This window comes from Miscanthus floridulus, chromosome 1 (assembly GCF_019320115.1).
Source record: "Miscanthus floridulus cultivar M001 chromosome 1, ASM1932011v1, whole genome shotgun sequence".
In the NCBI taxonomy this organism is placed as follows: domain Eukaryota; kingdom Viridiplantae; phylum Streptophyta; class Magnoliopsida; order Poales; family Poaceae; genus Miscanthus; species Miscanthus floridulus.
The window spans coordinates 30,055,371-30,078,226 of NC_089580.1; the positions used below are offsets into that span (position 1 = coordinate 30,055,371).

Consider the following 22,856-nt stretch of genomic DNA (forward strand, 5'->3'; position numbering starts at 1 on the left):
TCTCCTTCTCCTGCAAAAGGTTAGTACCAACAAAAGGCATAGCACTAGAAGTAGGACCAAGTGGACATATAGATGATGCACAAGTTAAAGCATAACATGGTTCATCATGATCAGCAAGAGCAGATTTAAGAGCAAATAAAACTTCTTTCATGTTACTTGATGGTTCATTCGCTGGTTTGCTAAAATCTTTATCATGGACTTTCTTTTTCTTTTCAGCAAGTTCCTTTTCATATTAAACAATTTCAACAGGAGTTAAAGGAAGTAAAGCAATTGTATTTCCTTTAAACATAAAAGTATATCTATTTTGCCTACCATGATGTACAACATTATTATCATATTGCCAAGGGCGGCCTAACAAAAGTGAACAAGCTTGCATAGACACGACATTAAAATCAGTATAATCATGGTATGATCCGATAGAAAAATACACACGAGCAGATTGTGTTACATTTGCCTTACCACTATTGTTGAACCACTGAATATGGTATGAATGTTGAAGAACACGTGTAGATAAACCAAGGGTCTTGACAAGCTCAGAACTTATCAAGTTATTGCTGCTCTCTCCATCAATTATAGCATGAACACGGAAATTATTAACAATGAGAAACATTTGAAACAAATTATGGCGTTGTAGCTTGTCTACTGACTCAACTTGTATACTCAAAACACGCTGAACAATGATTGATTTGTAGTTTATAGTGCATGCCACACTATCAATTATCTCATTAGGATTTTTAGTGACATCAGGATTCTTCAGCACATCATCAGTAGCAATATATGCACGTTTGTTGGGGTATTCTTTAGCAATATGTCACATGCCCTTACAGCAGTGGCAAATAACTTTAGAAGAGCTGCTAGAGGAAGGTGTAGCAAATCCACTGGAAGAAGGTGTGATAGGAGAACTCTTCTTTACAGGCGCTGGTGGTGTCTGCACATTAGAAAATTTACTCACCTCGATTGGACATGAAGGAGTGGACGGAGTCGTGGAACTCCTAGGTTGTCGTCCCTGTACTTCCCTTTCAGCTTTAAGAGCATAATGATATAATTGGAAAAATCTAGTTTATTCTTTATAGTCAAGAGCATCCTGTATTTTACGACGCAAACCTCCAAAAAATCAAGAACACTTATCCATTTCATCCTCATGTATCTTACTACGTGCTAGACCAATTAAAAGATCATGATAATATTCCTCAACAGTCTTACTACCTTGATTTAAATGTTACAGTTGTAATCACAGATCACGCTGATAGTATGGAGGAACAAATCTCAATTTCATTCATCATTTAAGTACGGTCTAAATTTGAGGTATTTGAGCATTAGCATTAGCATTAGCATTATTGCAAATATCATTCCACCAGAAAAGGACAAAACTAGTAAACTCACTAGTAGCAAGTCTAACTCTATATTCTTCGGGTATTTGATGGGAGCTAAATTTTTTATCTACAGCCATCTTACAATCTAAATATGCTTTCGGATCAGCAGAACCAGAAAAAATGAGGTATCTTAAACTTGGTTTTAGAGAAAGGATCATTATTACCTTGGTTATTACCTCCCATACCGTGTCGGTTAAAGTTCAACCGATTACGGTTATGTGCATCCTTAGCATCAGCTTCAGCCTCCGCATCGCCATCCTCCTCCTCAGAGAGATCATCAGCAGCAGCATCTTCAGGACGTGGTTTAGGATGTCATTGTTTAACATCTTCAATCCTCTTGGCCAAGTTGGTGATTTGCCGAAGGATCTCATTAAACTTGTCATCAAGAACGGCACGAAGCTCATTCTTGGAAACACAATCATTGAAATCTGTAGGTATGTCCTCGTTCCCTTTGTCGCTGTCTCTGGCTTTTCGTGACATGGTTAGTAGAAAGAAGAAGACAACACAAATAGTATTATCCCTACCAACTACTTAGGTTGTAGACAAAGAAAAACAAGGCACTCAACTCTCAAGCGTTTTACCACGGTCTTACAAGTGTTCTTACCAAAGCAACAGGAGGTGCAATCGGTCGGTGACTGTGATACCGTAGCTTGGGTGTAATAGTTGCAAGGCGAACCTGTACTTGGTTAGAAGAAAGTGGAGCTTGGACAGGCATAATATAGTAGCAAGGAATAGCAATATTCACAACTGAATAGCAAAGTTGAATAAGTATCCCGAGTACTTGTCTTAGTTGCTGGCCTATTCACGTTCCAAGTACCAGATGTATCAAGTGATGTGAACAATAGGAATATGATTAGAAACAAGGCAGAAATCAGCACATGTAAACATAGCTCAAATGGCGCTCTTTATGTGCTCCTCTAGATATTGTTCTACTTTTGCTCCTCTCTTTTTTCTCTATTTTTTTGTTGTCGTTGTTTTTTGGGGATTCTTTGACTTTTTCTTTTTTTGATATTTTTTCTTCACTTAGGAGCACAAAAGAAGTAACCACAGAAAATATGAGCTTAAACAGGTGAAAGATGTGGCCTGTGGAAAATTCAGAAAACATGCTCAAAATTAAAAAAAAACTTGTGACCACGAAAAGAGGATCTTGTGACCAGTTTTTGGCCAAAATAAAATTTTCCAAACCCGACACTAGGGGGACGAGCGGATCCAAAAAAATCTGATCGATTTTGATATATGGAACATTAAAATCCGAGTTTGTATGGAACAATGCGCTCAAAAGTTGTTGCGGCGGCTATGGATAGATGCAAACAGTGAAGATAAGTGTAACAAATTAGATGGCGTGAACTAGGGTTTGATGGATACAAAGAAAACACAGCAAGACTTAAAAGGTGTTCACGGATTATGATGAACAACAAAGGAAAAGACACAAACTGGACTAAAAACGATTTAAAACCAGCAACCAGAACTTACCCTAGGACACGAACTCAACAACGCGAAACAGAGACGAAATTGCACGGCACAACGAGGCTATAGGACAGGGAATATGTGGCGGTGTTTTTTTTTACTTTTTGTGGACTATAGATAATGCAAAAACAGTAACAATCTAAATAGAAAAATAAAGTTATACTTAACGGGCAACAAGGTCTCTGATACCACTTGATGTAGACAAGGCCCGATCTTCCGATAGGTACGATAGCGTCGATTGGTGGAGACTTGACGTTCACAATCTACTCTTCGAACCAAGACTGATTCGGACCCTCGCAACCGTTACACCACAGCTCTGTTGGTTATCAACCACGCGAACGCGATTGACCTCGCTGAGAATGCTTTCCTACAAACGAATCGAGAACACAAGCAAGAACGGGATGAACACAATCTGAAATTACAAATAAATATGAGGCTTATGATAACGAGAAGGAATTCAATTCTTTATTCGAAAAGACTAATCGCCACATGCGAACAAGATCAAGAATTAGGGCTCTAGTTCACAACAAGCGGCCTTGGCGGCACAGTTGCAGCAAAACGACGTCTGTTTCACGAGGAAATCAAGAACTAAATAAAACCTCAAACCCTAAGGAGAGCGACGGCTGCTAATTATAGAGTCTTGAGCGTCACCCCTCTGGACGCGGCCCCTAATGGGCCCAAACACGATACACGGTCCAACGAACTAAAAGACGGTGTCGCAGCACCATGGCAGATTCTGGACGCTGACTTGTTTTCCCGTTGATTCCGAATGGCTTTTGACGTGAGACCACTTGCATTGGCTTCCTTATCTAAGTAGCTTTCCATCCATATGTGGATCGTCGAAAACGGAGCCCGGAAGCGCCCGTGTGACCAGTTTTATGACAGACTGGTCCTGGAACCCGAGATGTGCTCCAACTTCTGTTGGACTGGGCCTCCACCATGAGAAAGATGAATTGGACGCCCATACTGGACCTCCTCCTCTCCTTGGCTTGTATGCGACAAAATAGTGATGTCCTCATCAGCCTGTCTAAAGCATAACACTGACATATTCATGTTACAAAAAATGATTTAGAGTTTTCTTATATTACTCAATATATGGTTGATTTAGTTTTCTTATTTGTGAGCTATAATAAGCTCGCTACTCTATCCAAAACCATGTCAGCCATGTCTAGTTTCTCATGGACCAAAATACTAACCGGTGGAAGTGCTGTTGGGCCTTTTGGTCAAAGATGCATCTGAGCCAATAAAGTTATCTATGCCAGTAAAAAGGAATCCAAAGTTACTGTCATGCATTCTCAATCAGAGTAATTGATTTCATCCCTGAACCACATATTGTACATTTGACATGCTACAATAAACCTAGGATCTACCACTTGCTCTTTCGGCACAAGATTGGAACCTCTTTTCATGATCTAGGATAATCAAATGGTCCCTACTTATCAAAAAAGAAATAAAAAAGTGGACATGATGCACCCTTTTACTTGGTAAACGTGCTTCATCAACATTTCTTTCTAGGGAAAACCTAACCTAATGGAGACAATTACTCTGGTGACCAATGGGTCCACCCAGCATTTGCCACGTTAGCTGTACAAGAGAGTACGAGATGTCAACAGTACTGTGTATATGCAAGCAAATTAGGACACTAACAAAACTGCTACATGCAATGTAAGGAATCTCTCTCAAACACAAATGTTTCAGTAATAAAAAAGAGAGTACGAAATGGCAAATAAAGTTCAAATTATTAGACTACTGAACTATGCTAGCTTATGGGTCAAATGTCAGTTCTGAATTGAACTCTGAAACACTGCTACACCAAACACTCCTGTACTGATCTCTGAAGAACATTGCAGCATGTCAGTTCTAGTAGATGCATAAAATGCACAGTCCGATGGCAAGATCCACTTTCAACTGAATAGCTTGTGGCCGCCAAATGGTACAACATCTGTTCAAGTTATTATATTACTGTACCATGCAGAGCAGTCTTGCCCCCTTCTCAGCCTGTTCAGCAATTAGAAAGTCGAACAACCCCCTTCTCCTGCCCTCATCGATACACGACTTGATCGATTTGCGACCCCTACAACAACCCTGGTAATGTAGAGTTCGTTCGTCGATCGACTCGCGAACAACAGCTATCCATTCTCTCCGTGTACCGTACATCGAGAGCAGGAACCCAGAGACTGCGAGCAATCACGTGAACCAGCCGAACTAGAGAATGACGAATTGGATGAAACTTTTTTTATAACAAATTGGATGAAACTTTGGCACCTGTTGTGATGTTCTAGAGGGGAATTTGTCTAGATGGCACCGTCGGGTCAGCACGAGCTAGGGAATCATCGAATCGGATAGTCTTCCGCCGCCTCTCCGAGCTCCCACCGGCCGCCGCCACGATCCCCTTGCCTGCCCGATCGAGACGACAGACGAGGCAGCGAAAACTTTGGCGGCACGACGGAGAGGCCAGCGGGGAACCGAGCGTCGGAAGCGGCGTGGCCGCGTGGGGGAAGCGGAGGGTTGCGTGGGCTCTCTGATCCTGATGGGCTGAATGCTTTCGGCCTAGAAGGCCTCCAGTGTTCGAGTGGAATGGCTTCTTGGGCTTCATGTTAGAAGGCGAATTATGAAGACTCTAGTGGCGGTGAAGAGAGGAATCGGTTTGACCCAGGTAATCAGGTTGCGCTGGGCTCGATTGACATTGGGCTTCTCTGCCACGCTGCGGTTCACAAATCACATGTACATTTCTAGTGAAGTTTGGACCAAAATATCGAGGGGCACACAAAGATACAATCTGCCAGTGATGAATTTATCTCTAGACATGAAAATGAATAGGTAAATTTTGCTCACGGGCAGTATTCTTGTGTAGGATTTACTGAAGCACACGACCAACGTTCGAATTTATCTAATACCATTATAGGGTGTGTTTGGTTTGAGCAATGGGGTGGTTCATCATCTTCTCACTCCTCACTCCTTGTATTTGGTTTGTGGAATGGAATGAGTTGATCCATCACCACCTCATTCCTCACAAGCTAATAATTAGTATATGCATGGTGAATGAGTTGGCTCTACCAAAATTCATGGGATGAACTCATGATGCATCAGCTCATGATACATGGGGTGACTCCACAAACCAAACACACCCATAAAGCTTGAATCTTCATCGGTGGACACCTCAACAATTAAAATAGTCATTTATTCAATAGCCGAGAGAGGGAGGATTATGTCCTCACTCTATCTTATTCCTCCTCTCTCTACCTTCTATGTTGTATCTTATGACCGATTTAAATTGGTGGAGCTAGAGCATGCAGCATTGGGGTGGCTACCATATTGGGGTCACTGAGGTAAACGAAGGGTGAGAGATAGAAGGTGTGGACCTTGCTGGCGAGGCAGCATGATGGACCTTGCGAACATAGAGGCGTAGATAGAGTGAGATAAGAGGCGATAGTCACCAAATAGGAACTTCAGAAAATCCATGAGCTAGTTTTGTCCATGTAGATCTCAACAGAGATGGAGGCACATAAGTCATCGGCGATTGAGGCTTCACACACGCAATAGAGGAGGCATGTGTGCCGCACCAGGTTGAGACCGCTCATGGCTTCCCTCACCCTCCTCTTCTACCTCTTCCTCGTCTCGCTTCTCGCCGTCACCCAGTAGATGCCCTCTTTCGCCACTAACAACACGGCCTGAGCAACAAAGCATCCTTTTTCTCAATGATAGTATTTTTAGGATACAAGTTGTATCACCACCCTCAGGCCTCAAAGCCTAGAGCGCTTAAGGTCGCGTCGTTATTCAACCATTAAGCAAAGGATGTGTAGCTTACAAATCACGAGGGTACAACCTTAACTTCTAATAACAAAATTCATTGACGAAGCTACTATAGGAGTGGGACAAGATAGTAAAACATGTGATGAGGACACTTGCTAATTTATTTTCACTAGAGTATGAACCATGTGCTAAGCCATGTAATTATACGGTCACGCGGCTAGTTCTCTCCAACCCTATGGATCATCACCGTCTGCTTTACTTGTTTTCCTACTCCAGTAACCCGGTTCGTTTTGAAGATCTGAACTCTGAAGCAGTTTTGACCCTCCCTACATGTAAATGTAATCCCACCGATCCATCGAGTTCAATCAGTTCAAGTTGCAGCCGTTGCCAACGTCTCTGTAGCCGTGGAGCTGCCATGTGCCGACACCCACCGTTTTATTTAATAAAAAAAATCAAAAAGTAATAATAATCCCCTCCAATCCAACGCAACGCCGCCGCTCAAACGGCTAGTTGCCCAGCCTGCCGACCCTCCACCCGCTCAAACTCCCCTCTGCGATCTCAAATTCACCCAGCACCCGCGCCACCAGGCATCATCTCAGATTCTCAGCCCAAGCACCGGCACCTTGCCGCCGCCGCCGCGCCAGCGAGCTCAGCTGCCAGCTCGATCGCCCGCCGGCCGACCCCGTCGAGGATCCAAAAAAAACTCCATGGGGATCCCGTCGAGGCACCCGGACCACGAGGAGGAGGAGGAGTACGACGATGCCCTGTTCTACGAGGACATTCAGGCGCCCAAGTTCGTTGACTTCACCGCGCTCGACGCCGGCCGCCCCGACGACGACCCCGCCTGGTTCTGCCTCCGAGTCGGTAAGTGATCGACAAACCCCCTCGCAAGTCGTCTCGGTTCTTCGCTGCGTCGCGGGTTCTGCGCTAGCGAAGGGTCCTGATCTGTGCCGTGGCACGCAGGTTGCGACCAGAACCATGAGCAGGTCGATCCGGAGGCCCTGGACAGGAGCTTCTTTATGCGGGTTTGTCCCCTTCTCTCTCCCATATCTCAATCAACCTAGGGTACAACGCGAATGTCGTCGATTGATCAATGGTGGGATGCTAATTGACAGGTCATGGCGGCGAGAAGCCCCAACGTGCGGCTACAGAAGGCTATCAGCAGGAAGAACCAGAGGTACGGTACCGACAGCATCCACTTGAGCTGGATGCTCCATTTGAACTCTACAGTCTTAGAGTCAGATTTATATCCCGGGTTCTAATTTTGTTGCAGCTCGATGCTGAAATGCCCGCACTCTGCGCCGCCGAAGCCTCCGAGGGCTCGGTTCGCGAGGCTGAGCGCGGGGACGGAGGCCGCGGAGAAGGCACCGGCGAAGCCCAAGCCAAGGGTCCAGCGGATCTGCGCCCTGCGAGCATCCCCAATCCGTACCAAGGCTGCGAGGGTCGAATGTCCCAGCGAGAGGAAGAAGGCACTGACGACGCCGCGGAGCAAGGCCGTCCGGCCGAGGCCGGAGCTGTTCCACAGCATGAAGCACCAGAAGGAGCCGTTCGCCGCTGCGGCCAGGAAGGGGACGGTGGTCAAGGCTCTGTTCATGAGCACGCCAAAGAAGGAGCCGGTCCAGACGCCGGCGGCAGACAAGGGCAAGGAGACGGTGTCCGAGGCCTGTTCCAAGCCGAGGAAGCTGAACTTGGCGTGCCGGGAGGTGCCGAGCAGGTACATGAATCAGCAGAAGAATCCGAAGGCTGCCAAGAAGGGCGAGGAGACGACGGTGGCCAAGAGCGAGAACCGGGGGCAGGAATCCAAGATGAATGCCAAGAAGAAAATTTTAGGACGCTCAGTGAAGTGTGCTAATGCCGAATCTGGTAGAAAGAACCGAAATGGTTGTAGCAGCACTGTTGCAGACGAGAACTCACTCGCAGAAACTGCTAGCTCCGATCAGGAAAGGAAGGTGGTGCTGCAGGAATTGAGAATTGAGGTGGATACATCGCGATCTGACAATTCCGATGACAATAAGGAAAATCTGTCGAGTGCTCCGACTGAAGAAGCATTGGACAGTTCACATTCTGAAAGTGAAAACAGACAGTTGGAGAACAATGAGAATGTTCCTCTGAAGGAGAATGTTGCTCTGAAGGTAACTATGACAATGGTACTGAAAAAGAAATGGAGCTTTTTTCCTGCAGTTCGGGTGTGAACAACCTGCCATGCTGTTGTGGATCAAATGCAGGTGGCTAAATTGCAGAGCAAAGTGCATCAAGAGCAAGCAGGAAAGCTCAAGAAAACTACCAATCCTAGGCCATTCAGGCTAAGGACCGATGTGAGTTTCTACACCCTCAGATTCTCATTGTACTGCAGGATTAGTTACTAGTAAAAAATCTTTGCCTCTCACTGGTCCATTCTCTATAGGAAAGAGGAGTGCTTAAAGAAGCAAAACCAGAGAAAAGGCAGCCGTTCACTGAGAATAACTCCATGGCAGTACTCAAGGATTCGAATAGAGGAGTGACGGTAAGTTCATCAGCTTCTATACTCCCAGCATTTTCAAGTTTCAACAGCCAGGTCGCTGACTGCTCTGTATGTTTGCAATACGATGCAGCAAATGGACAAACACACCCATGGCAAGGGACGAGACAAGCCGACCTGCGGCAAGAAACAGGTGAGCATTGATGCTGCCAAACATTTCAGCTCGAATTCAAACAAGTACTGGAGTTTTCATGCTGATCTGTGCTTACCATATTGTTCAGAAGAAACAAAGCACCCAGATTGTAACGGGTCAGCAGCAGCTAGGTGAGTCCAGGCCGGCCTTCAACAGCATCCAATGCAAAGCTGTGAAACCGCAGACAGTTTCTAGGGTTGCTGCATCATCATCAACACGAACAACCAAAACAGCAAGGTTTGCAGGACTCCTCGCTGAGTTCAAACAGTCTAACTTTCCGTTCCACTTCCACCCCTCACGCCTGACATAACATTTCACTTTCCGTTTGCGCAGTGGCCTTATGGCACCTTCCCGGGTTGGGAAGGAGAGGAAGGCTACCGTGAAACTGTCGAGATTCCAAACAACAGTTGCTTGAGTTCGTGCAGGATCAGGGAGAGAGGAGACTGTTGACAATGGTTTTATTGTCTGCTCCAACGACGAGTTCTGTATTTACGGCGTCGAATTCGTTTTCTGGATTTTGTTGACTTATGTACACTGATCATTTCTTTTCTGCGAATCATGTGGTGGAATTCCTCTACTTTGTTACTGCACCACAACCTACCAAACAAGATTCTTTCTGTAACATGTTTTGGAATTGATTCTTTTTTTTTCGGAATTGATTCTTTCTGTAACTTAAACTGGGAAAAGGAGGCCCAGCCCATGAGGAGACATTTTAATTTAGCTGTGTGGACTAGGAGCCATTTTATCTCAGTATCGTGTTGCCCTTGGCACCTTGTTCTGTGCGGCTTGCGTCCCATTTCCATTCACGTACATGAACAAGATCCAAATCGTCACAGCACAAATTCAGGAAACTAGTCCATCAACCCGTGCTGTCGCACAGGTTAAATTATTCGATATGGGCTAACTTTGAGAATACTTCAGCAATAGAAAACCATGTTTAATATATGTTTTAATAAAAAAAAATACTTCATTCAGTTAACTTTTATTCGAATCCAGAGTTATAGAAATGTTTAGAATTGGCATTGGTATGTCTGAGAGAGATCGCCGTGGTATTGCTAATAGTGTTCATTAATTTGATTCCACGATTGGATATTTTCTTTTCTTTCTTTTGTTTTGTGCCCCAACTGACTTCGCACATTATTTGGACGTGTTGGATATCTCCCTTTAGTAATTGAACCGTGTGTATAGCAATATTAAAAGATTATTATTTTTTAAATAACAGATGTCAACAATTTAGATACAAATTTAAGGATTATTTTGAATTGTAGTTCATAATGGTAGAGATACATGATTCTCTTTCTTATAAAACATACTATATCATATAGCTAATATTGATAATTTTTAGGATTTAGCTTTTCCTAGTGTGTCATGAAAGTTGTCAAGCGAAAAATATTATTATTAATTGGTGACTCATACAAAATCAAACCTAATTCTTCTCAAGTTCTTCTATTGTACTGCATTTGCTCCTCCAATTTCCCTTTTAAATGGTCATCAATATGAATCTCTTCTATACTATACCACTTGAAGATAAGCTTTTTTTATACAAAGAAATTTTACCATGTTAGAGTGTAAGCTACATATACAAAATATAAATACCACTATTTTAATTTGATTTACCTGTTACATGCATCCATAGCTTCAGGAATTGGTAAATCTACAAAAACTTGTGTTGCATTGGTTGATGACAAAGAATATTCTGCAAAATAAGAATTATTTACTTTCCTTAGATGCTTGTTGAATGACTAATATTATTGAATTATTGATATTAAATGAAGACTTACTGTCAATTTTTTTCATGGTTGTAGATGTTATTGCAATGACATGAGATTTTGCGCTCTCATCAGTTTGCTCAACTTTGGACCCCTAAAATCGAACCTTAACTTCTTGTCCACTGTAAATTTTGAAGTAAAAAATAATGTAATTTAAGATTACTGAAACATTAGGGAAAATAATCTAATTTAACGTGTGAAAAACAATAAGGAAATATCTTTAGTTCATCAGGGTTGCTGCAGTAGCATTTGGGAAGGAAAAAAATCCTACTTGATCAATATCACAGATTTTGGTCACTTGCTCCAAAGTATGTCCTGGTTTCTTCCATCGGTCCAATGTGTGCTGCAACTCCTATGATATCTATGATAAATAAATATGAGTTCTTATTATCAAATAGTGATCAAATGAGGAAAAGCATAAAAAAATATAACATTAGCAAAAGTTTACCTGGAGGTACATGTTGTTATTTGTACTCTATTAGAAAGCATGTTTGTACCAAAGAACTGGAAACTATACTTTGGAATGTCTTGTGTATCTTTGATCTTCTTTATATTAGTTGTCGGGAAGAAGTTTAGTACCTTATCATTCTCCACATTGGTCGATATTTTGTGTGCAGCTGTTGTGACTGACATTTGCAGCGATCAGTGTTTTGAATTTTTCCATACATGCCTTATTGATAACTCCATGCATCTTGGTCCCCTAGTTTTTTTATTATTATCATTAGCATGTAAACTGGAAAATTATACCTGATGGTCAATAAGAATCATATTGAGACTGATTTGATTGCCACTACCTAGCAAGATTGCATCCGACATTCTAGTGACCCGTGCTTTTGGTTTTCCACAATTCCTTTCCTGGACTAATCTCACTTAAGGTTTTGCTAATCATTGCAACTTGTAAACTAAAAATAATAATGATTCATGTAGATTGCAGGAGACAGATTAGATTGCAAATGGATGAATGATGAAAACAATAGACCTTTGGTTGGTGATGATAGAAACAACCTAATGAACAGTGAATAGATGGATTCCTGCGGTGAATAGATCGATGGTGATGATGGAAACAACCGGGCGAACAGCGTGAATAGATGGATTCCAGCGGTGAATAGATGGACTCTTGTTTGCTGGTGGTTGACAAAATATGTAAAGGCGGTCTAGATTGGCTAGATGGGTTCCTATATTTAGGAGTCCAGTAGATGTGTATCTATTTTGTTGGTGTCGATATATTGCCTTCGATATCTTTTATCCAGATTTTGTGTTAATACATTTAGTTCTCGGTTGGATGGATTTGTTGGCGTGGATGTAATAACCAACCATGGACGTAGGACCATAGAGATATTTGTCTATATTTTAATCTATAATAATGGCAGAGGCCAACCATGGACGTACTACCACGGTATCTTATTAACTATACTATATGACGTCGGTATTTGGATGGATTTTCCCAGAATGACGGAATCTGTTTTTCTCCTAAAAATGATATATTTGTCTATTTTTTAATCTATAATAGCAGATGTGGGTAATTTTTTAAATAACAAAATAGATCCAATGGTTAGGAGTGACTACACACTTTAGATTTGATGACTGGATGGTGAAAATTTCTAGTATTTATTTTTTTCTTATCGTATCTGATGAGAATTAACGTGTAGTCCGTTGGAGCCTCCAGTTTAATAATAGTAAGATTTTTCAACCAGGGTGTCGTCACGAGGAGAGCATTACTGGCGCGTCGCCGCCCAACCAATCCGAAAACCGCTACCAGGCTTGCTGGTCCCTCGACACAGAGGACGACAGCGTCGCCAAGCGCCCGAGCCCGGCATGGAAATGGAAGAGGAGGCCCCCTCAAGGCAATGATGGACCACTGCATGTACAGTACAGTACATTGCACGGAGCAGAAGCAGATATATTTCCATCGCACGGATACAGCAGCCCCGCCATGAAGTGAAGCCATCCCTCCATGGCTGGCCCTGGCCCTGTCTCCGGGCACCTCTGATCAATGCTGCCATGGACACGGCTGATCGAGCTGCGCAGCGCAGCCGGTGATCCGGTTAACAGTGCCACGGATCTCGGATTGATTGCTGGTAATAATCGAGCGCTGCGTGTCGCGTGGCGCCTCGCTGCTCAGCTCATCAGCCAGCCGCGACGCCGCAGGAGCATGCATCTCTCATTCTCTCGTGCGTGCGCGCACGGTGACTCGGGCCCGGGGTGCCCTACACGCGTGGGTACGTATCGACACGCCATTGTTCGGTGTCGGGTTTTCTCACTCTCTGATCGCGATCTGTGATAGGGTTAGCATTGTTACAGTACTAAGTTGGTAGGACACCTCGTGTTTGCTTGTAGCCTTGTAAATGTAAAGTGCCTCGTTTTTTTTTGTTCGTAATATTTGTTGCTACCTTTTCAAGAATAAAAAAAACGATATGCCATCACGATCGACCGCTGACTGCTGGGTTAGCATTCCGGATGCCCCGAAACGTTCCAAAACCGCCGGCCTGGAGCGGCGTGGTAGACAAAATTGCAGATGCGTGCGTTCAACACACATAAACGACGCTGCAGCTCGTACGCTTCTGCATTAAAACAAATGGAGGCACACTAGAAACAAACGGATGCTGCTAGTGAACACCTGTGCAGAAAGGTTACGAAAAGCTCACGGCGTGGACGGCGGCACATCAGGAACTGACTTCGTCGTGGAAGACGTTGTGCTATTCTTATGCACTGGGCTAGGTTTTTGACACGGGATGGGAGCATGACGGCGGCGGCAACCGGACGGGGCGCCGCCGGAGATCGTGCAGACATCACGGAGGACGTCCGAATTTTTTACATTTTAGTCATCTTTTTTTTTTTTGAAAGTTTCTCACAAATAGACCTCTGGCGAAAAGAATTTAGAAAATGGACTCTTAGCTCGGCGCCATTGGTGCTGGCGCCGAGCTAACACGTCTCGGCGCCAGCGTCTCTGGCGCTGAGCTCCTGAGCACGATAGATGACATGGCAGTGAGCTCGGCGCCATAGTGACTGGCATCGAGCTCGGTGCCGTAGATCTTGGCGCCGAGGTCGGCGCCAGTCACTCTGGCGCCGAGCTCACTGTCATTTAACCTCGGCCAACCTTCCTGCCCGAGCGTTCTTCCTCTTCTTTCTCCTCCCTCTCAGGTTTTTTCTCTCCCCACTTCACCATACCTCACGAATCGACATATTGGACCTTGAAAACTTTGATTTGATCCGTAGATCTTCGAGAGCAAGATATCCTCGCTCCCCTCATAGTTTTTTCGCATCGATTCGGTATGTATTAGTCAGATTTTTGAACGTAATAATCGTCATCCCTTAGGGTTTCATTGTATCCATCAATATATGTATTATACAACCGTAGGATGATGCCAAGACGTGAAAAAGCTAGCAAACCTAGGCGCATGTAGTTATGTTATGTGTTCATTATTGTGCATCAAATGAAAAACCCTAGGTTTATGGTTTAACGTTAACTGCTTTGGGTTCTTAGAACGAAATTAGTTGTATTGTAGTTATGGTTCTCATTGATATTTATTTGTGATGTTTTGATTTATGTCTATTAAATTACATCCGTTTTGTTAGATGCAAGAAATGTTTCGGGAGGAGTTTTGGCGAAAACGGGGTCGTCCTCGAGAATTATACCCCGACGCGTCTAGCAAAGATGCCCCCGTCTCTCCCGACCTCCTTGTCCCAAATTGTGCTTGTGGTTTCCTGGCCCATGTTTTTCAATCGAAACATCCGGACACAGCGACGCGTTGCTTCTACACATGCAGTCGTTTAATGTAAGAAATTGTTTCCACTATTATTTTTCTTTATTTGTGTAAGTATGCTACTAATATTGTCTGGTTTATAAACACGGGGTCCCTCAGGGAACGGCTTCCACGCCAGGGCTCGGCCTAGGAAAACGGTCTTTCTTTCTTCTGGACCAGCCCGAGAGTCTAAACTCAACAGACCGTAGCACTCGCTTTAGGCCCAAGCCGCCTTCGCCCTATCTCTCCGACCGGAGCACTAGCTCAGGCTCAGACCAACTCCGAACGGCCTCTCCGATCGGAGCGCTAGCGTCAGGGCCCGGCTGCCTCCACTCGGAAAGCCTGACCCGAGGACCGCCTCCAACTTCGACCCCACGTCTCCGATCGGGGTTCATAGAAAACCCTGTTCATCGCTATTCTCCGACTGCCGCGCCAGAACCGACTGGGGACCATCCGACCGGGGACGCCCGCTCGGAAAGAACCAGAAGGCGTACGGAGAAAGGCAAGGCATGGCTCACAAGTCAACACCACTGTACCAGGGACCATACTCTGCGCGAAACAGTGCTCTGCAGCCACCCTGGCACAAAGTATTGTAGGGGCCACTAGAAACTCCCATATGGTAAGCCCCCCCCTCGTGTCTCTGGACATCAATCGTAGTATGGGCTCGATGATTTGCCATACCGGGTGAACATAGCACGGCTGCTCACATGCCGCTAGGCATCCAGAAGTATTTGCAGGTACTGGCGTCCATCCTTCCTGAAGAAGATAGCTCGACCCCCCGTGCACATCTGACATCCTACAGCGACATCGACAGTATTGGGGGCGTCAACCATTATCTAGTTTACATCACCGTAGGCAGCAAGGCTTAGAAATATATGTACTCTCCCCCTCTCACCTGTAAAGCCATCCCCTTCATCTATAAAAGGGGATGCGCTCCCTCCAACGAGGGGAGATCGACTTCTTCAAGCTCAGACTCACTAGATCAACATCAACACTCCCAACCACAGGACCACCAAGTTCCGACCGCGACCCTTTCGGTCGGAGCCAACCGAACCTTTTGCACACCCCCTCCTTTCTCATTCTCGTTTGTACCCCCACTACAGACTTCGAGCACCTGGGCTCAGGAATAAAGTCACCGACCGACCCCCACTAGACGTAGGGCACGTTGCCTGAACCAGTATAAATCTCGTGTCATTGAGTGCTAGGCCACCTCCGATCACAACGTACAGCAAAACTACAAATATTTACTAGTTGGTCACTTTCTGCACCGACAGTTGGCGCCCGTCCGTGGGGAAGACGATGTACGTTCAACACTTTTTTGGTAACCGAATGGCCCATTTTTCTGCCACCCCCGCCGTGGCGGGCTCGGGCGATATGATTCGCTTCGGCTCGCTGGAGTTCCCCGCACTCTCGCTCGCCAGGATGCGGGTTCCACCCATCTTCGAGCCATCCCAGGCCTTCCGCTTTGGGAGCCTGGACTTCATCGCCGACCGGCTCGGCATACTCCACCTCCTCGAGGAAGCTCACGACCCGGCACCCATCGGAGGGACGTCCTCCATCGACTCTAGGACACGCGATTTCAACGGCACGACATCTGCGCTTTATTCTAAGCAAACTCTCTGCTCAAACCCCGCTGTAAGTAATATGCGTACTACTCGCTCTTTATTTACTATCTCTCACCAGTCACCCGGAGGAAATGTACCGCCCACACTACAAGCGCCATACGATCGGTTCCCCTACGGCCTTGCGTCCTCCGCGGACGCCTACGCTCGGGGGCTTCGAAGGATGCTGGCACCATCCCCCCTCACATCCAAGTTTGCACAAACTCCCGGATGGTGATGGCGAGAGCGACGGTTCAAGCATCGGTGACATGGCACCCCACCACTGTTCGTCCCGAGAGTGCGCTATGGCGGACGCTCCGCGACAACCCCGGTGGTTGCGGAGTCTGTGCAAACTCACACCCCTCCATGCCGACTCTGTCTTGAATGACGAGCACAGGTCCCGGTCAGACATTTCCGACTGAAGCTCTCCGAACCCCGTCTCTCAGGTCATCAAGGTAAGCATATGTTCATTAAATACAAAACTGTTCACACGAGGACTAACCCATGATTAACAAGCGTAGGTCCTAGACGGACGTTTCCGACTGGAGCCCGACGAACCCCGTCTCTCCAGTCTTCAAGGTAAAACACTATCAAAGCCCCTCTATTTCAATTTAAAAACATTTATACATCCATACGTGCATTTCATTCCATACGCCTGAATCCCCCGGATGGTTAGGGCATGAACCGCCCGGGGGCTCGGGAACTAAGCATCGCACGTGTAGCGAAATGCACCAGAACGCTCCGTGTTGTGCCACGAAGTGGTGGCTTGCCTCATTCGACATGAGCAACCAAACAGAGCCAGGGGAAAAAACCGTAGATGAGCACCGTGCGGCCTTCGCTCGGTCTGGCAAACCGGGTCATCTCAACCTTCTCGTTCGATCCTAAACCTCTCGCCAGACCCACAGAATCCCCATCGAGGGGAGGCCGTCAGGCCACCCGGGTCGCTCTGCGGAACGACCTAGGCATCTGCCGGGTTGCAAGTAAAGGAGTAGTGGAATGCCACAAGAGGGCTATGTCGACCCCGTCGCGAATGATGGACCCAGATTCCACTCGATCACACCCGTTAGCGAGCTCATTGAGCTAGTCTTCGAGCCCTAGCGACCAGGACAGGCGATGAAACTCAACCCCTCCGGTTGTGAGGAACCGGATGGGGTAGCGCAAAACAACTCACAACCCCCACGAAGGCCCGATAAGGCTCGGGGGTTTAAATGCCATGGGACCGTGACTCTGAACTCGCGTCGACGGGATAGGCAACATCCGGCTACGGCTCTTGGGACCATGACTCCTAAACTCGCGTCGACAGGATAGGCGACATCTGGCTATGGCTCTTGGGACCGCGACTCCTAATCTTGCGTCGATGGGATAGGCGACATCCGATTACGGCTCTTGGGACCGTGACTCCTAAACTCGCGTCGACGGGATAGGCGACATCCGGCTATGGCTCTTGGGATCGTGACTCCTAAACTCGCGTCGACAGGATCGGCGACATCCGACTACGGCTCCTAGGACAACGACTCCTAAACTCACGTAATGGCTTCCTGAATTAACTAAAAACTAACTCTCTCGGTCCACGGCGAGCACCGACGCCTAGGACTACTCGCGACTCCACCTTACCCGATCCCACGGCGCGCACCGACGTCAAAGATCAAACTCTATTGCATCCAAAACTAAGCTGTCTCCATCCACGGCGCGCACCGACGCCAGGGTTTGTTTCAAAAACTAAAAACTTCCTTGTCCGATCCCCGACGAGCACCGACGTCGGGATCAATAAGTTCTGTCTCAATCCAATCCCCGCGCTTAAAAACACCTCGGCTGCACAACGACGCTGTGGTTAAACAAATTCCGTCTCAAACTAAAAAACATGCATACACGCCTGCTGAGACAACACCCCCAAACCGGTTCAGCCCGGACCGCTTGGGGCTCGGGGGCTACACCCGCGGGTGCGCTCGCGCGCACCCGCCGGCAAGACAAAAATCCCCCGGACGATTCTACCCGAATCGCCCAGGGGCTCGGGGGCTCCTGTCGGGTTCATAAACCCAGGGTCCCTCGAGGACCGGCTTCCACGCCAGGGCTCGGCCCAGGAAAATGGCCTTTCTTTCTTCTGGACCGGCCCAAGAGTCTAAACTCAACAGACTGGAGCACTCGCTTCAGGCCCAGGCCACCTTCGGCCCATCTCTCCGACCAGAGCACTAGCTCAGGCTTAGGCCAACTCTGAATGGCCTCTCTGATTGGAGTGCTAGTGTCAAGCCCCGGCTGCCTCCGCACGGCCTCTACTCGGAAAGCCTGACCCGAGGACCGCCTCTGACTTCGACCCTGTGTCTCTGACCGGGGTTCATAGAAAACCCTGCTCATCGCTATTCTCTGACTGGCACGCCAGAACTGACTGGGGACCATCCGACTGGGGACGCCCGCTCGGAAAGAACCAGAAGGCGTGCGGAGAAAGGCAAGGCATGGCCCACAAGTCAACACCACTGTACCAAGGACCATACCCTGTGCGAAACAGTGCTCTACAGCCACCCTATCACAAAGTATTATAGGGGACGCTAGAAACTCCCATATGGTAAGCCCCCCCCCCCCCCCGCGTCTCTGGACATCAATCGCAGTATGGGCTCGATGATTTGCCATACCGGGTGAACATAGCACGACTCCTCACATGCCGCTAGGCATCCAAAAGTATTTGCAGGTACCGGCATCCATCCTTCCTGAAGAAGATAGCTCGACCCCCCATGCACATCTGACATCCTACAGCGACATCGATAGTATTGGAGGGCGTCAACCATTATCTAGTTTACATCATCGTAGGCAGCAAGGCTTAGAAATATCTGTACTCTCCCCCTCTCACCTGCTAAGCCATCCCCTTCATCTATAAAAGGGGATGCGCTCCCTCCAATGAGGAGAGATCGACTTCTTCAAGCTCAGACTCACTAGATCGACATCAATACTCCCAACCGTAGGACCACCAAGTTCCGACCGTGACCCTTCCGGTCGGAGCCAACCGAACCTTTTGCACACCCCCTCCTTTCTCCTTCTCGTTTGTACCCTCACTACAGACTTTGAGCACCTAGGCTCGGGAATAAAGTCACCAACCGACCCCCACTAGGCGTAGGGCACGTTGCCTAAACCAATATAAATCCCGTGTCATTGAGTGCTAGGCCACCTCCGATCACAACATACAGCAAAACTACAAATATTTACTAATTGGTCACTTTCTACACCGACAAATATTATGTTGGAATCTCGTTGTGTAGGACCATGAGAGGTGCTTTTTCTTTCAGTGGATCGACGGTGCAGACAAGTTTGATCCTAGGTACCTCCTTTTCGACAATTGGTTTAGAGAGAGACATCCACGTGAGCACTTCAAGCGGTGGGTTCCACCCCCCCAACCCTCCGCCAATGACGGCTAAGGAGAAGCACCTAGCCACAGTTAGACGACTCGAGGAACATCCTCTGTGCGATTGTGGAGATCGAGCTATGATAAACCTTGAGAATACGTTGGAGTTTGTGTATCCAAACAAACATGAAGTAAGTGCAAAGTGTATGTGTTGAAATGTTGAGCTATATGTGTTCATGTACTAATGTCTATTTATTTAGGTGTTTTCAATGGTGAAGTGTCATTTCAAGGAGTGGTTGTATGGTCCTAAGAACCAATGGCCGGAAGAACCGCGAAAGGTTAAGGAAAAGAAGAAAGAAAGGGTAATTTACAAAGCACCTCCTGTCATATGCGAATGTGGTGTTAAATCCAACTATGGTCTAGTCCCTTCGGAGCTTGGAATAGGTTATTATTGTGGCCATATGGTTGAGTATGATGAGGTTGATTATTTTTGTGGTAAACATGAAATCGTATTTTGTTTCTTTTGCTAAGACATATATGATAGAATTTTCCGTTTGAACAGAGCACTAGGAAATGCAGGTGTGAATGTTATGATGGTCAAGCTAAGTTCTTGGATGAACTGAAGAAGAGGCAAGTAATTGCATGGAAGAGGGGATATGGACCTGACTACGTCAACCTATTCGTTAAACATCACAAAGAAAAGATGCGTTAGTTTGCTAGACAACGTGGTATTTGTAACCCGATTGATGTTGGGCTTAACAAATGGGGATTGGAGAGATGGATGACATTAGAGGAGAAGAGGGCAAGGAATGAGGTAAGGGAGGAGACAAGAGTACAGATGTAGGTCTTGAGCGAGCATGTTGTTGCATTATGCGGCAGTGAGTGCTTGAAAGTATTTTTTTTATTGCATGATTTTAAATATAATATAATCACGTTGCTAACTTATTGTATTTTATACATGAAGAGATTGGTTGCAGCGAGGAACATGCCGTAGAGCTGGCTCGTGCAAGGTATGAGGAGAAGTTAGATGAGCATAGATCGCGAGTTGGTCGCACCGTTCAATCACTGATTGTGTTGTCTGATGAGGAGAACGAGGATGAGGACGACACTGGCAGACTTAGTGTCGGTGCTTTGGAACCAGGGGTCCCTCAACCAACGAGTGAATTTGTGCTGCGTGCCCCTAATCCCGGATGGTGATGCAAAGAGACACAAGGTTTATACTGGTTCAGGCAATCGAGGCCCTACGTCCAGTCCGAGAGATCGATCTTGTATTCCTTGCACTGGAGTGCTCGTAGTAGGGGGTTACAAGCTAGGTGAGAGAGGGAGCTAGCCCCAGGTCTCGGTGAGGGTGGCGCGGGCTGCTTGAGGCGTTGTTCTCAAGCAGCGTAGGAGTGCGTAGTTCTATCGGTGTTTTCGTCTTTCTGCTTCTTGCCCTCCCCCCCAGAAATGGCCCCGGTCCCTCCCTTTTATACTCTAAGGGAGAACTGGGACCGTACATAGGTTGCTACATAGCGCTTTTTGTAAATGGGGTGGCGTGTCCGAGCCCTGTAGCCGGCCACTGTTGTGGTATGGTCGATGGAGTGGCCCCGTCCTTGTCGTGCAGAAGTGACGCGCCGGTCATACTCGATTTTGTGCGTCGTGGGGCTCCAGTACAGCTTGATGTAGGACATGGCGGGCGACGTGCTGGTCACCGTGCGATGACGTCGTAGGGAGCAGCGGCTCTGCAGGTGCTGAGGCTGAGCCATCGCGGGGGGCTTCGGCGGACATAGATCCTCAGGCTGCCGAGCCCCTGAAGCAAACTGCCGAGGCCTTGGAGGGAGTTATTGGTCCTGGGTACTGATTCCGAGGCCACAGTAGCCTAGACGTGGCTCCCCACGCTGCGTTGTCCTCGGAGCAAGAGTTGGCAGCATAGTGAGGCATGGGCGTCAACCATGTGCATGGTGGTTAGTACAGTGGCGGGTAACCCCTGCCCAGTCCGGGCGACGTGCAGGTCATCGTGTGATGACGTCGTAGGGAGCTGTGGCTCTGCAGGTGCCGAGGCCGAGCCATCGCGGGGGGCTTCGGCGGACATAGATCCTCAGGCTACCGAGCCCCTGAAGCAAACTACCGAGGCCTTGGAGGGAATTATTGGTCCTGGGTACTGATTCCGAGGCCACAGTAGCCTAGACGTGGCTCCTCATGCTGCATTGTCCTTGGAGCAAGAGTTGGCAGCTCAGTGAGGCATGGGCATCAACCATGTGCATAGTGGTTAGCACAGTGGCGGGTAACCCCTGCCCAGTCCTGCCTCCTGTCCCGTCGGCCATTCCGCTGTACTGTGCCGAGCATGCGGCCGATGTCAGGGGCAGCAGTTGGCTGAGTTAATGCGACACGACGTTTTGTCAGAGGGACGGGAGAAGGAAGAGGCAGCGGAGTGCTGCCGAGCCCGCCTCGCGCGAGACGAAGGGTCGGTGGCCCGGCCGAGGCCTTTGGTGGGGGATCGCTCGAGGTCAGTGGTGAGGGGGCCTCGGGCGAGTCGGAGAATCGGCCGAGGCCAGCGGTGTTTAGCTGGTTTCGATTTTTACGAAGTCTAAGCAGTCGTTTTTTGGGTCTTGCTTAGGGTACCCCTTCTCACGGTATCCGACAGTAGCCCCTGAGCCTTGGGGGGAGTGGAGGCACTCCCCCCGAGGTTCTGACGAGAATTGGCTCTTGATAGTTCCTGTCGGGATGGTGTTTTGTATTCGAGGTTTCGGTGGGTGCGCGCGAGCGCACCCGCCGGGTGTAGCCCCCGAGGCCCTGGAGGAGTGATTTCACTTCTTCAGGGGCTTTTTTCTCTTTCGAGTGAGGCGTTTTCATTGTGTTTGCCGGGCCCGTGGGTGCGAGTTCGGATCGTAGGGCCTCGATGATGCTGCGGAAAGAGCCCCTTAGCCTCCGCCTAGAGCGAGAGGGCCGTCAGGGGTTCCCCCGGCTTTTTGTACGACCCTCGTGCTTCCTTTTCGCTCGGAAGGAGAGGTGGAAGATGCCATGCTACCCTCGGTGGGCGCGAGCGACGGCATTTCCGGTGAGCTGTTATCGGGTAAGTCCGAGTGGAGGCCCGTACCCCGTTCGCTGGGGGTCGGCTAGCGGTCCGGAGACGCGCTCCAAGAGTACCGGCGGGTTTCTCTAGTGGGTGCCGAGGCCATTCGCTGGGCC

At 47.6% G+C, this 22,856-nt stretch overlaps 1 protein-coding gene across 1 annotated transcript; it reads left to right on the forward strand.

Annotated features, from left to right (window-relative positions):
* Positions 1-7,158: 7,158 nt before the first annotated feature.
* Positions 7,159-9,921, forward strand: LOC136477253 (uncharacterized). The gene is made up of 9 exons (XM_066475372.1): positions 7,159-7,457; positions 7,557-7,618; positions 7,709-7,770; positions 7,867-8,725; positions 8,819-8,908; positions 8,998-9,096; positions 9,185-9,244; positions 9,333-9,481; positions 9,578-9,921. The coding sequence occupies exons 1-9, from the start codon at positions 7,301-7,303 to the stop codon at positions 9,657-9,659; spliced, it is 1,620 nt and encodes a 539-aa protein (XP_066331469.1). The 5' UTR covers positions 7,159-7,300; the 3' UTR covers positions 9,660-9,921.
* The last annotated feature ends 12,935 nt before the right edge of the window (positions 9,922-22,856 follow it).